General features: G+C 39.6%; 1 protein-coding gene and 1 long non-coding RNA gene across 11 annotated transcripts in view; one reads left to right on the top strand and one right to left on the bottom strand.

The window, feature by feature from the left end:
• The window catches only part of LOC116785953, a 65,218-nt gene that overhangs the window by 2,472 nt on the left and 48,063 nt on the right, over window positions 1–14,683 (bottom strand). The window contains exon 2 of the long non-coding RNA XR_004356776.1: window positions 12,009–12,112. This is a non-coding gene — a long non-coding RNA (uncharacterized LOC116785953). The remainder of the gene's footprint in view (window positions 1–12,008; window positions 12,113–14,683) is intronic.
• Window positions 1–14,683, top strand: part of LDB2 (LIM domain binding 2) — a 218,357-nt gene that overhangs the window by 196,587 nt on the left and 7,087 nt on the right. For 4 of the 10 annotated variants that reach the window (XM_032686165.1, XM_032686160.1, XM_032686164.1 and 1 more), the window contains 2 exons: window positions 10,182–10,305; window positions 11,372–11,523. In XM_032686165.1, the coding sequence (XP_032542056.1) occupies window positions 10,182–10,305; window positions 11,372–11,523 (276 nt within the window). The remainder of the gene's footprint in view (window positions 1–10,181; window positions 10,306–11,371; window positions 11,524–14,683) is intronic. The other 6 variants (XM_032686168.1, XM_032686162.1, XM_032686169.1 and 3 more) reach the window with 3 other exon arrangements.

The following is a 14,683-nucleotide window of genomic DNA, read 5'->3' as shown; positions in this document are numbered from 1 at the left end:
TAAGAAGATAACCTTCACTGTCCACTTTGGTGTAGGAAGAAGCATGAGCCCACCTGGGCAAACATTATTAAAAGCTCATAAGGTTTGTGTGATGCTGTGAAGGAAGGGTTTTTCAAAACATCTCCCCATTGTACAGAGAGTGAAGAGGAAAAAGAACATTTGCTGAAAGGACATTCTTTTAATGTCTAGGCGATGAGAGGAAGAGTGAATAATTTAAAGTTGCAAAGTTCTTGCAAAGAATCAAAAATTAGAAATCTATTTTAAAAAAACGGTATTAAAACTTCAAAGAGAGAAGCAAAACTACAAACAGTGGAGCTCCTTTCTAAGCCCATAAACTACAGATCTTAAATAAAAAGACTAAGCAAAATCACAGGGAAAGACTTTTTTCAGAGTTTGAGGGGAGAGGGTTTTCAAGTAGTTACAGCAATGACTGAGAGGCCTAAAACATTTTTTAATGCTTAAGAATATTGTGAAACAGAATTCCTTACAGCACGTTCCGTAATAAACGTACTGACAAAGTGATAACTAATTAAGACATATGTCAAAGTCATCTCCGCAAATGCACTCCAGCATGAGTGCTTCCTCTAGGATGGGGAAAGGAGAGCACATCTGTCCAGTTCAACATGCATTACATGGCATCTCAAAGGTGCTCCACACCATTCATTACTTACAAACTGAGGATGTCACTGTATTGGGTTTGCGTGGTCAGGTTTTGGTAGCAGGGGGGCTACAGGGGTGGCTTCTATGAGAAGCTGCCAGAAGCTTCCCCCATGTCCAGCAGAGCCAATGCCAGGTGGCTCCAAGATGGACAGGCTGCTGGCCAAGGCCAGGCCAGTCAGAAATGGTGGCAATGCTTCTGTGATAACATAGTTAAGGAAGAAAAAAAAGTTATTGGTCAGATGTAATTGTGACCAGAGAAGAGTGGAGTGAGAATATGCAAGAGAAACAGCTCTGCAGACACCAAGGTCAGTGAAGAAGGAAGGGGAGAAGGTGCTCCAGGCACTGAAGCAGAGACTCCCCTGCAGCCTTTGGTGCAGACCGTGGTGAAGCAGGCTGTCCTCCTGCAGGCCATGGAGGAGACCCATGCTGGAGCAGGGGGATGCCTGAGAGAGGGCTGTGAACCCATGGGAAACCCGTAATGGAGCAGGCTCCTGCAAGAACCTGTGGACCTGTGGAGACAGCAGCCCACACTGGAGCTGGTTTCCTGGTAGGATTTGTGGCCTTGTGGGGACCCACGCTGGAGCAGTCTAGGCTTGAAGGACTGTGCCCTGTGGAACACTGACCCACACTGCAGCAGTTCATGGAGAACTGTTGCCCATGGGCTGGATTTACATTGAAGCAGTTAATGGAGGACTGTCTCCCATGGGAGGGACCCTACACTGAAGCAGGGGGAAGACTCCTCTCTCTGAGCAGTGGCAGAAACAATCTGATGAACTGACCATAACTCCCATTTCCCATCTCCTTGCACTACTGGAGTGGTGGAGGTAGTGCTTGGGAAGGAGGCAGAAGTGCGGGAAGGTGTTTTTAGATTTATTTAGCTTTTCATTATTCTGCTCTGATGTAATTAATAATAAATTCAATTAATATCCCCCAGTTGAGTCTGTTTTGCCCATGATGGTATTTGGTGAGTGAGCTCTCCAGGTTTCTTTTTAGTTTGATACAATGTGGGTGCTAAGGAGGCCCCTCAAATGAGGTTCTTCTCGGGGATGGGTGTGCTCAGCTCTCTGCAAAGCATTTCAGCAGCAGTTCTGCAGGAACACAGACATTGACAGGAATGCTTTCCAGGTTACAGAAGTGTTGAACCCAGAGCCCTTCTACTAGTCTGGGCACACTGCAGGATGTGAGGAACTGCAGTCCTGGCTGGGATGCAAGCAAGGAGGAAGAAACTTCTTGAACTGTAAAGGAAATTGGGTTCCCTGGTGACCAGAGGCAGGGTTTTGATGCTGTCGTGGTGTCAGCACAAAGAAGGGCAGAATTAATAGCCACAAGAGCTAACAAAGTTTCCATAATGACCTGAATTGCTCCAGAGTGCATGAAGGAGAGGACACTGGTGGAAGCTGTTAGCTAGCTGATATGTAAAGAAGAGGGGGGGAAAAAAAGAGGGAAGGAGAAATTAAACTGGAGTCCAACAAGAATTAGCTGCAACACTGGTGATGGCTGTGCTGTGTTAAGATCCATTTCCTATCCACTCATAATATTTGCCTGGAAAACCATGTTTTTTAAGCTTAGTCTTACCTGAAATGAATGCTGCTTCTTTCCATTATCACTATTGCTGGGAATTGAAATGGCTGCAGATATAGAGCAGTGTAAAAACATGATGAGCTATGTAGCTTGGGAGCAATTGAGCAGCTGAATACTGCATTATTGAGAAATCATTCCCTACCTCTGGGTCTTAGTGAGAAACTGGAGAGTCCTAGACTGGCATTCAGGGTAGAGCATAGGATGAATAAACATTACTGAGTGCTGAGTATTTACTAGCAAATCCAGCATGGAGCTTCAGCAGTTGCATATCATCCTCCTGTGTCTTGCAGGGTTGGCAACACACACAAAAGGAATAGTGAATGCCAGGAGCATTGTGGCAGAATTTTTTCTAAATAACAAAATTATCAATGAAATTAATGACATTTTGTTTAAAATACAGCAGGCAAAACAGCCATATTTTCAAGTGACAACACGTGAGAACCATTTAAATATATATCAGTAGTCTTCAAGGGACTTGGAGATAGCTATATGAAATTGTTGGTTTTACATGCATACCTTTCTATTGCCAGATTACTCCTGGCTTAGTATTTTACCTCTTATCTAGTTAAGATAGGAATCTTTTTAGGACAAGGGGCTCAGTAGTTTGTAAAAGACATGTTATCTCTGGCATTGCATAAATAATAAATAATAAGCTGTAGTTGTTAATGATCATTAATATTGCAAGTGTTAAGCTAGAAATTCTGTTTCTTAGCTTCTTAGGTGATTGCAAGTATAAATATTTCTTGACTCAGTGTGGTAAGCATTACAAGACATAGAACCTTCTCCAGTTTGGAGTGATGGCTATCAAGTATATCCCAGATCCTGTAAATCTTCCGTTATGGAATTTGTCCCAGAATCTGCTACAGTATTGTGCTACAGAAACTCATCCTGTATTTTTTTAAGTTAACACAAAATATCCGCTCCACGTGGTTTTGGAAATGTATTTAAAATATGAGCCAAATTCAACCTGATGCAGTCCTGCCTTGTTGAGCCCTGAACTAGTCTAAAACAATTTCTTTGAGAGGCGTGATCCCATTCATATCAATTAAATTTTAAGTCTAAGTCTAAAGAAAGCATTTTTAGCAACAGTTTCAAACCTTTTTATTACTATCTGTTTAAATCAAATTTATTTAATTTAGGCGTAAATACAGTAGTTGTGCCTATACCATATTTCCAAGCAGTTTCCAACCTCCTTCTAGATACCAAAAGCTCATATTTTTCCCTACTTATGTAGCAAAACCAAGGACTTCAGTCCGTTTATACACTGCCAATTTAAAAATCTTTGGCGCAGAAGGAATTGGAAATATGGAGAGAACAGTAGTCATAGTAAACAGTCCAGGGATTACTCTGTGGTATTGGACTAACTTAAGCTATTGGGGCTAAGAGCTGCCTTTTCATTCTGTCCTAAAGATCATCTAAGGTTTCACTAAAATAAAGGATCCTATGCAGACTGGATTTTGAATATTCAGGTTAAAATTACTTTTATAACTTAAATTGAAGCACCTACTGGATTTGCTGCTTGCTACACTAACTACTGCAAAATTCCAAAATTGAACATATATTTATTCCATGTATACCATTACATGGGATGTACAATGTACATTTATTTGCATCCACATCTCAGCAGGAGTGTCCAGTGTCTCTTCAAAATGGGAAAGCAGGTAGCAAGAGTAGTAAGCTGAGTGATGGGAATCTCAAAACCCCTTCTTTTGGTTTAAAGTTTATCATGAAGGGAAGGAGTATGGATATGGTTGATCCACTGAAATGTACTGATGGAAGAGACTTGTATTCGACTTGACATACTGGGCAAGAACTTAGAACAATGCCAAATCAATCCCCTCCAGAAAAACAAGTATGTAAAAAAAAAACCCTCATTTCTTTCAGTTCAGAAAAAACCCAAAACATTTCTCATTTATATCTCCATGTTTTTAATGGAAAACAAAGACAGTTTTAAAGATGAAAATGTTCTGTATTCACATGTGATCCTTAAAAAACACAAGCTATTTTGAGCAGTGAATTGCAAGCCGGCCAGTGAAAGAAGCAGCAATATGTTCCTAGGAAATTTTCATTCCTCCCTCTGTTCTGCGGAGAAATGATACTTACATTAATTCTGAAAAACAAGCATAAGCAGAGAAATTTAAACTCAGCTATAAGCCTTCTCTATTTCTAACTCCAAAGAATGAACTTTACTGAGGACTGCAGAAATGTGTTCCTGTTTCAGTGCCATACTGCTGGGAGTGCAGAGCATTCATACTCTGGGCTTTGAAAGGCTTTGAAAACCAATCCAGGAAGTCAAACTTGGAGGTATAGCTCTTTCACAGAGACTGAAAAAATACCCATAATATGTCCCCTTCCTCATCACAGGTGTATTAGTAACATATCATGGACCTCTGGGAATATATATCTGTGGATATGCATAAAATAGTGGTTAGGGACTTTTCAGTTCTTTTCAGAAATCCTGCCCCACTGAAGAAGTGGGACCTTTCCCAGGGAAATGCACTGGAGCCAGAATTTCACTAGCACCATCAACTGGAGTTGTTTTCTCTAGAGCACATACAGGATATGCAGAGGGACGACTGCATTTCAGCATAGAAATAAAATGTCACAGAGTCGTTGGTTAATAACTCAGAATGTTTGTGAAGGATAAAAAATGAGCTCTTAAAGAAAGCACTGAACCCCTTCAAGGCTGCACATTGTATTCCAGGTATACGTTCACTGTCAACATCCTACCTGAGCATTAGACAGTGATTAATACTCCCATTCAAATGGGGGTTTTGTCAGTTTTAGGAAGGGTTGTACATCTCCATGAGCTCTGAATTTTCAGCAGTTCCTATAATTTTCAAGTGATTAATACAGCCATTCAACGAGGAGAAGTTTCAAGCATTAAACAGTTAAAAGTACATTTCAGTAAAACTTCAGGGAACACTCTCGTTGCTGCCTGGTTCCTTGCTGGCTCATTCAGAAAAACTGATGTTACATTATGCATTAACATTTGTAAGTGTCATCTACATGAAAATTTTACTTAATTCCATTTTTTAAATTGTGGTTAGTGAAACTTCTGCTTTTACAGACAAAATGGGTAACCACGGGAAGATTCTTAAAACTTGCTTCTTTTGGTAGACTGTGGGACTTGTTGGCCATCCAGCACTTACTGACCAAATATGTTTCCTGATTTAAAGAAACTGGTTGTGTGGTTATGTCAGTCTCAGCACCTAAGTATTGCAAGACTCGAGTCTCAGTGATTTCTCTTTAAAATGCAAAAAGCATCGAAAAACTGAAGGGCTGCAGTTCTTTTGTACTGCTGGCATGGAGGCAGGGAAGCCTGTTAGCTGGGGCAGCTCTGCCACCTGCAGCTCAGCGCCGGCAGGACCGCAGTGCCTTCACCAACCACCCAACAACCTTCCCTACTGCAAATGGAAAAAATCTCGTGGAGACAAGAGGTTTCACTGAAGAGGGTAATTGCTAATTAAATTAGCAACAGAATACATAAGCTTATGGTATGCAAAAGTAAGGTGAAAGAGAGCTTTCACATCGGTCTTTCTGCTAATCTTCACTGCTACCAGAACGAGTATCTGTTCTCGGAATAGAATAAAAACCCAGGATTAGAACAAAAATCATAAGGCTAAAACTATCCTTGGTGTGACTGGACTGATCTCAGAGATGAATATGGCTCCCCTTACTGATGAAGGCTGGTTTGGGCTCTGTTGATAACTGAAGTATTACAGGAAATTATGTGTGGATCCATATTCTCAGAACCTTCTAACCCCTGTCTGCAGTGCCTCCAGTGTCTCCTCATATAACTCCCTTCTTAAAACACACTGGGTTTTGAAACCTGTAAATGCTAGTCTTCTCCTCTAAAATAAAAAGTCATTAAAAAAATCAAATCCTTCCAGATGTGTTTTACTAACACACACACACACACACACACACACACACACACACACACAAACAACCAAAACCCCATGTATTTTATTATATTCTGTACTTTCACCTCCCTGAGCCCTAAGGGTATAACATTACCGTTTTGTCAAGTTGGATCCAAGCCCTGTAACTGATGAATTGTCCATAGGATCCATATAGAACTCTAGGAAAATCACTGTCACTGTATATAGTAACAAAATGTGTGCATGCATCCCTGTGTGTACTGGGCACCCACAAATACAGGCTTCTCATGCCAAAGACTTCTCTCTCTGTGAAGCACTGTGTCCATCTCTAGTGCTGTCTCCAACTTGCAGCTATGGCAGTGAAACAGCAATGGTTCTGAGTAATGGTCAGACATCACAGCAATGAGCTCAACTAAGAAAAGATGGCTAGAAACTAATTCTAATAATAATATTGGGATACAAAGCATCATGTGGAGTTCTTTCAGTGGATTTTAGTACTGCAGAGGGGAAATATATAATCTATTATGATACACATTGTTCCAAATATGTTTTAAAAGCTAAAAGAAACATAAATTTTCTTTGAACTTTGGGCCTTGTACAATTGCCCACACGTTCTAGTGCCTGAAACATCCGGGCCTTCTGGGACGGCAAGAGCGACCTGGTGGATCAGATCCTGCATCACCTAGGACATTTCAGCTGGCACTAAACACCCGTGTGTGGGCAAATGAGTCCCACCTTTAGTGTTGCCTAAGCGTGGAGATTGGAAATACCTAATTGTGTCTTGACAAGCATTGCCATTAAAGGTTCTGCATTCCTAGGAATGTAGAAATTATTTCTGTAATCAAACATCATCACTGCACTAAATTCTTGAAGACTTTAGGGTATTTTCCTGGGTGACTGATTTCAAGCTGTGAAGAAATTCCTTGTAAAAGTGATTGGTTTTGTTGGTGTTCCAAATATTATTAATATAGTACTACAGTAAAGACTTGTATGTTTTTGTATTATCCAAGGCTTAAAAAAGTGTTAAAACAGATGTACTGAAGAAATCTCACAGAGTGAGACAAGGTGATCTGTAGAGGATAGGCAGTTTAAAGCTCAGGCTTCTTCTATATGTCAATGAATGTAGGAGTTTAAAACACTTTTTTTAGGTTTGTTTTAAGATGTCACACTGTAAAATGATGCAGTTAACCCAGCCTGCCATTTACCCTGCTCACTAGTGGTTGAAAATGGCAGGTGGTTTTGGCCAACCAAGCTCTTAAATGCACCTTCTCCCTGCATTTTTAATCTTGCTTTTTGCAAAAACCAAGCTCAGTGGCAAGTTCCTCAGACTTTAGATAATTGAAGCATGATCTTTTCCTCTTTCAAGGATTTAGTTTTGAGTCACTTTAGATTTCAAGTAGGTTTCAAAGGTCACTGAAAAAGACTGTGAGATGTAATATCAATAATTGTTAATCCAGATCATTTTACACTTGTGCCAAATTCACATGAGCTAGGTGTATTTAAAACTATAGAGTGCAAGGCTCTCCTATTACTCAGGCATCCAAAGCTGACCTTATAATTTGCAGACTTTTAAGGGAGAAAATGTTTGTGAATTCCCTCAAACCAGAAGAGTAATTCATGCAAGTCCATACAGCTTCCAAGTATCCAGAAGATGAGACTGTCCCATGTCCTACTGTAGGGCCCTCTGCACTCATATTTTGACTCTGTGCACATGAGGTCAGTCAGGCATTTCTAAATTGTGGGTCTGTATCCCATTTAATCTTGTGTGTGAAGTGAAAGAGATTATAGACAGGATTAACAATGAAGGTATCTACAGGTGGCAGGGACGGCCTGGTTCTCAGTGCACATTACAGTCAGAGCACAATAAAAAATATCTTTGCCAAGATGATAAAGAAGAAACATTCTCTTCATTGCCAACAGTAAATATATAGGGAGGAGTAAGTGTTTCATGAATAAAGTGTCCCTAAGGAAATCTTGGAAGACTCTACGTGTATATTTACATATTTTTAGTCCCAGCAACAGTAGAGCTATGTGAATCTAGTGCTCTGCCCAGGGTAACTAGTTTGTTCAGAATTATCACAGCTATCTTTTTCATGCTTGTTACTATTTGCTCATAATGAGAAAAATTAGGCAGCCATGCCAGAAACCCAGACTTTTGAGAACCAAAACAATGGTGTCCATGCTATCATGAATCTCTCTCTCTTTCTCTCTCACGTACACACACACACAAACACAAAACCTGAGCAACTGTCTGCTGGTTTCAGAATAAATTGAATAAGAACTCAAAATACACCACCTCTTTCACAGCATAAACATATTTTAGGACCTGATACGCTTAATTTTTGTTAGACTATTGACCCAGAGGAAAATCTGAGTCCGAAGTGACAGCAGAGATCTGATAGCAGCTCTCTGTCTATTAGATTATCTTGTATTTATCTACAAAAAATATGTAAAAAATTCTGTGTAAGAAAAAAGTCAATGAGGCAACTGCAGATTCAATTTCTACAACTGGAAAAAAATGATTTCTCGTACTTAAGCTCTTCGTTCTCCCTGCTGCTTTATGTTATTTCTCTTTTAACTGCTGTTAATGAAAGGCTCATCAAATGGCAGTGCCAATACACAGTAATATTTAAATGCTGAATTAGTGTCTTAGTCCTCATGGTAGCTCCCTTTCAGCTATTTTCCCTGCATACTTTGCATCTCCATTTGTATGGATGAGAGTGGGGTGCACATGGGGAGAATGGAGCAAGCACTGATCAGCTCTGCAGCACAGAGAGCAGAATTTGCCTCCTGTCATACATATTTTAAAAGCACGAAGGTAAAACATCTCCTGCTGAACTAAGTCCTAGATGCTCCTTCAGCAAAACTTGCTAAAATTAAGTCAATAACTCAAAAAAAGGCTTGGTTTAATTTATGCCTTTTTGTGGTTGCTATTCTAGCTTCTAATAACTTGATCAACTTGTCTTACTTTTACTGTCGGTAAAAAAAACTCTGCCCCTGCTTCTATATGCAATTCTGCTTTGAAAAGTGACTAAAAATGGCATGCAGGGTCCATTTTTATTCTGTGCCAGCTACTTCCTTTTCATATGTGCTCAGTTAGTAAGTGAGGAACCTTTTCCTTACTTGTGCCCAGCCCTGCAAATTTCAGGTGGAACCTGCAGATCAACCTGGAATTTTTTTTTTTCTTATGTAGGATAACTGAAAACCAAGGATCCTGCAAGCAAGAGTAACCTCTCAATTATATGTGTGCAATTCTGTAGTCTTCTATGGCTTTGTGTGAGGTTTAAATGACTGGAAATGATCTGTGGTGATAAACAGGAGAGAAGAGAAACCAGATCAGAGTTCTTTATGCTGGAAAAAAGCAGTGAACAGTGATTTTAATTATTAAGTGAACAGATAGAAAATATATAAGACTATTTAAAAAAGAAAGATGCTTGCTTAAAATTCCATTTTTTTTTCAGAAATCTCCACCTTATACATTCAGCATTCAAGCAGACAAGGAAAATAAAATGCTTTTCTTTGTTCTCAGATGTGACATTCATGTCATAGGAAGAGAATGTATAGTCCTCATAACACAAAAAAACTCCAAAATTATCTGAATTATTTTGCATGCAATTGCAAGATAAAAGATCATTTATGAGAAGTCCTCTTTGTGGAATGCAGCAGGTCATAAGAACACTGTGTATACATTATGCTGTATGGTAATGATAACCTACTATTGGTATTTTATTATTTATTAATTATTCTTTGCAGATTAAGCAATCAAGCATGAACATCTTCTAGTCTTCTAAAATCTCTGTAGCCTGAAAGACTGGAGTTGAAGTTTATCTGATATATATAAAAAATACTTAAGATAGCAAATAGTGAGCAAAAGTTTTCTCAATTCAGAGTTTTATTCTGCAGTTCCAGTGCAGATTAAATTGAACTTTACAAGGCATCCTCAGTTAGCAAGAGTAAAAAAAAAAAAAAACAAAAGTAAGATTCCCAGTAATGTAAATACTGATCAACTGGGCCTTTGCTTGGATGAAATTGTTCTATTCTGATTTTTTCTTCCAGTTGTGTGTAATACTGGAGCCAATGCAGGAACTGATGTCAAGACATAAAACTTACAATCTAAGTCCTCGAGACTGCTTGAAGACTTGCTTATTTCAAAAATGGCAGAGAATGGTGGCCCCACCAGGTATGTTTCATTTCCAGTATTCCACTTATTTTACAGTAAAATTAATGGAGAAACAATAGGAAAATTTACTTCTAAAGGAAAGCAATTAGCACTGCTCCAAAAGAAAGCCTGAAAATTATTCTGATGTTTTATGATTTGTCTGACACAACTGATTTATGGATGTGCACATTCAGATGGTTTCACTATGACTGGGATATAATTTAGTACAAAAAAATGTGTAGATGGAATGCAAAATGCCTACTGACTCCATTAGAATTCATCGTTTATGTAATCCAGCTTCCTGCTGTGACTCTGAAATTACAGCTACAAATCATAATTAATTGTCTTTGAGACTAATATAAAGTTATTTACAGGCCTGAACCTAATCTCCTTCCTCTTACACCTCAAAATAATAATTCTCGCTTTTTTTCAGATTATAAAGGTTTGCATATCTGAGACTATTCGCACGGGCGCTCAGGTCAAATTTTGAGAAGTACCATTGCCCCTCTGTTCTTTGCCATTTAAGCAAAGCTGTGTAATTGTCCTGTTTTGGTCTGAGTTTTGAAGGTTTGCAGGGAAATGGCATTCAGCAGTGCTCTCTTGGGAGTGGCAGATTTAAAGGAGCTCAAATGGTAGTTGCTTGTGTGCCACAACAGTAGGGTAGAAAGCTACCTTAGCCCTCCTCTCTGGCTGGGTCAGTTGAGGCTGTACCCTACATCAGAGTAAGGCCTGGATTTTTGTTTAGCACTGTTGCTTGCTGTGTGACCTTCAGCAAGTTACACAGTCCCTTTGAGCACCATGATAGTTCTCAGGATACTCCCATTGGTAAAATGCTTTGAAATGTCTTTATAGATAATGCTGGGACAATAAGTTTTGGTAATCCATTACACAAAATTGAAAGCAGCTTCCATTGCTTTAGGCCCAAAAATCATTCTATGGTTTGTATGTTAAATCTACTACTACTACTATTAAACTTAGAAATTTAAAACTAGATGAAAAAATATTCGAGCACTTCTGCTTATGGATCATTTTAGTTCACGCTTTACAGTATCTGCCATTTGCTTTCCTTCTTATCATTTTATTGCAGCAGAACCCACAAGACAACCAACAACCAAACGGAGAAAAAGGAAAAACTCAACCAGCAGCACTTCCAACAGTAGTGCTGGGAACAATGCAAATAGTACCAACAGCAAGAAAAAGTCAGCTGCTGCAAATCTGAGTCTATCAAGTCAGGTACCTGTAAGTCTCGCTTTCCTTTTAGGCCTGAATCACTTACAGTGCTTTTATTCTTTCTTTACATTGTAAAGAAGGTGCATTCTTGAGCCAAAACTATCACAAGCAAAAGGCAATCTTGCACAGTGTGCTGTGGAAGCTGGGGAATTAGTGAAGAGATGTGAAGGAACTGTTCTGCAGTGCAGCTTTAACAAGGACCCTCAAACCCAGGTGTCCTGAGGATCAGATGTGATTTTCTAAAGGCCTGGGCCAGCTCCCCTTCTTGTCAAAGGGAGTCCTTCCACTAGTGGTGGGACTAGATTGGGCCTCGTGTTTTCAGATATAGCAAGAGCCTTGCAGACTTCCATCTGCCAAGTGCTAAGTGAGGATGTGTCCCTGTGGTGCAGGACAGTCATACCTGAAGAATCTGCTGTTCTCTCTACTTTAGTACCTTACTTCTAATTGGTGCCAGATTCAGATGCTGAACAGAAACAGGTTATGAATTAACTTACCTGTAAGGGTTATCTCTTTTTCCAACCACTCCACTTGCAGAGGGTAGATCCCTTGAAATATGGCTCTCAGCTTATCCACCCTGCTAGCTGGAACTGTTGACATCCTAATTGTACAGGGAGACACTAAGTCATTTCCAGAGTAGTAACTGTACCAGTACTAATAATGTCACATTTACTGCCTTATTCACAATATAGGGCTAATCAGTCCCCAAATTGTGACAAAGTGTGTCTTAGTCAATAAGGAGATAGCTTATGCATTTTAAAGCTTGTGAAATTAATTTTATATTATAGGAAACATAAAGTCATACCCTGGGAATAACATGCAGGGATTTTTATTGGATTTCTGATCAGCAGATAGGAAAGGACTAGGTTTCCTCTGAAATCTGACAAAGAATATAGGCCTTTTGTTAGCACAAAGCAGACACTTCCTAGCACACTTGAATACCCAGATAAAAAAAGAGGAGTAGACTAACACCGGTGAAATGAAGATTTTTTTTTTTTTGTTTAGCAACTGATTCAGCAATCCAGTAGTTTACAGAAGCTTGGGGCTTCAGTACATTAAACTCATATTTCCTCCTTGTCATATTAACATTTTCACATGGCTCACATCCCCAGAGTCAGATTCTTTCCCTTATATAGGCATCTCTGTGTTTTTCTGGCAGCACAAAACAGTCAGAAGCCAGCTACCTGATCCCCTGGTGACAGGGACCACTCTAACTCACTGACAGCATGCCACAAACCCCCTTGGATCAATATTCAAACATATTTAAGAAAAAAACAGCAATTAAGTGCAAAACTGAGCAACCATTTAGTTCCCTGCTGTCTCCCAAGTTTAAAAGACAATAAAATCACTTCATCTCACTACTTTCTGCTCTGAGTTCAGTTCAGTAAGACCAGAATCTGACCCCCTGCCACTCTTCATCCTGCCCCTCCCTGGAGAGACAACTTTTGTTGGCTTCAGTGGTAGCCATGTATGTTTGAGTGTAATTGAGCCCTGTCACTCCTGCTGATATTGAAGCTGACTTCAGGTACTGAAAGGCTACTCCTGACACATGAAGTAGTCAAGGCTGCTCTTCCTGATGGAGATGATAGTTGAGCATCTGAGACACATTGGTGAAGTTTATCATGGTATGAAGGATGGATTTTTAGCCTTCATTTACTTTCAGGATGTTGCATAGTCAATGTTTTTCAATATTCTTTTCTTTCTGTACCAGAGTAGCAAAATGGTCCAAACTCTTTCATATGGAGGATCAGGTTCCATTTTTAGGACACTTCTCCTTTCCATCTGCAAAGGGGAAAATGCTTAGCTGCTTGATTTGACATACTAACAGCTCTTCCTGTCTTCCCCACAGCAAAGATAGCAAACCAGATGGAATTGATGGTTGGGCCACCCTGTAGGGTAGACAGAACTTGAAATAATTTTAGCAGTAGGATGTTTTTGTGCAAAACTATTCAATGCTTTTCAGTTTAATAGAGAGCTGTTACCACATTTCTTCAAAATTACACATTCCTTGAAGTGGACCTTATTACAGGTATATCACTGCTTTCTGAAGTTAGCTGCAGGTAGCAGTAACTTGCTCTCTGTTTTTTTCACATAACTGTGCCTTAAAGTGTATCATTTAGTAGTTAATGTTTGGTTTCCCTTATGCAATAGAAGACAAGAGATCCTTGAATACAATCTGGCAGTTTTCAACTCATTAAAAGCTTCATTTGTCCATATAGCTTTCTGTGAATGGGACTGTCCTACTCAGTATAAAAAACCCAAAAACCTACTGAAATGATTCATTTTCAGTGTTAAAAGCATTTCCCACCTCCTTATTAGGGAAGAGGAATGGAATCACTGCATCTTCTTTCCAGATGACTCACATAACCAGACCTAATTTCAGTTCAGTTTTTCTCATCTTCCACTCTAGAAAACCCTGGCAATGGGCTCATATCCACATCAAATCTGGACTAATATGAAGTCCAGCTTTCCCTTTTTCTCCAGTGATTTCTTCTCAGCCAGCAAAGTCAGTCTGTCCACCATAATCACATCTAATTAAAAATTTCCTGTCACTTTTACACTTTTGTGTTGTTTTCTCTCTAATAGTAAAATAATCCTGGTTAGACAGTGTTTTCTTAGCTTCTATTCTATGTAGTCTTGGTTTAGGACATTAGTAATCATTCAGTTTTGTTCCTACAGTAATGCTTTGTACACTCTGGCAAATGTGTGAATTTACCATTCAGCTCATCCACACCTCATTCACACCATTAACTTCTGTTTTTTTAACGAGGTCTTCGTGCCTGGGGAGGCAAATGTCACTTTCAGGATAGTGTCCAGAAAACAGCTGAAGTACCAGCAGCTGTGGCAAAGCTTGAAACTTCACAGAGTTTTGTCATTTTCCCCACAGCGCCTTCCAGCTCTTCAGATGAATACATTGGGCTGAGCCAACCTTGATTAATGAGAGGCAATGGTACTTGTCACATAGACATTCTTCTAGTTGGAGGAGGAGGAGGATGTGCCATTTCCTCTACCTGCATTATTTGTTGATCATTTCTTCAGGCAGGGACAGTGCTGACAATACAGAGGCAAGCCCAGAAAGTGAAATGATGTGGTTGTATTTCCATGCATGGGTCAGGTTGGCACTGCACCCTGAAGCTCGGTTGGTGAAGCCTAATCAATCAGTATCATTTGT

This window comes from Chiroxiphia lanceolata, chromosome 4 (genome assembly GCF_009829145.1).
Source record: "Chiroxiphia lanceolata isolate bChiLan1 chromosome 4, bChiLan1.pri, whole genome shotgun sequence".
NCBI lineage: Eukaryota > Metazoa > Chordata > Aves > Passeriformes > Pipridae > Chiroxiphia > Chiroxiphia lanceolata.
Note: the sequence above shows the minus strand (reverse complement) of the source record. Positions and strands in the feature narration are given on the sequence as shown.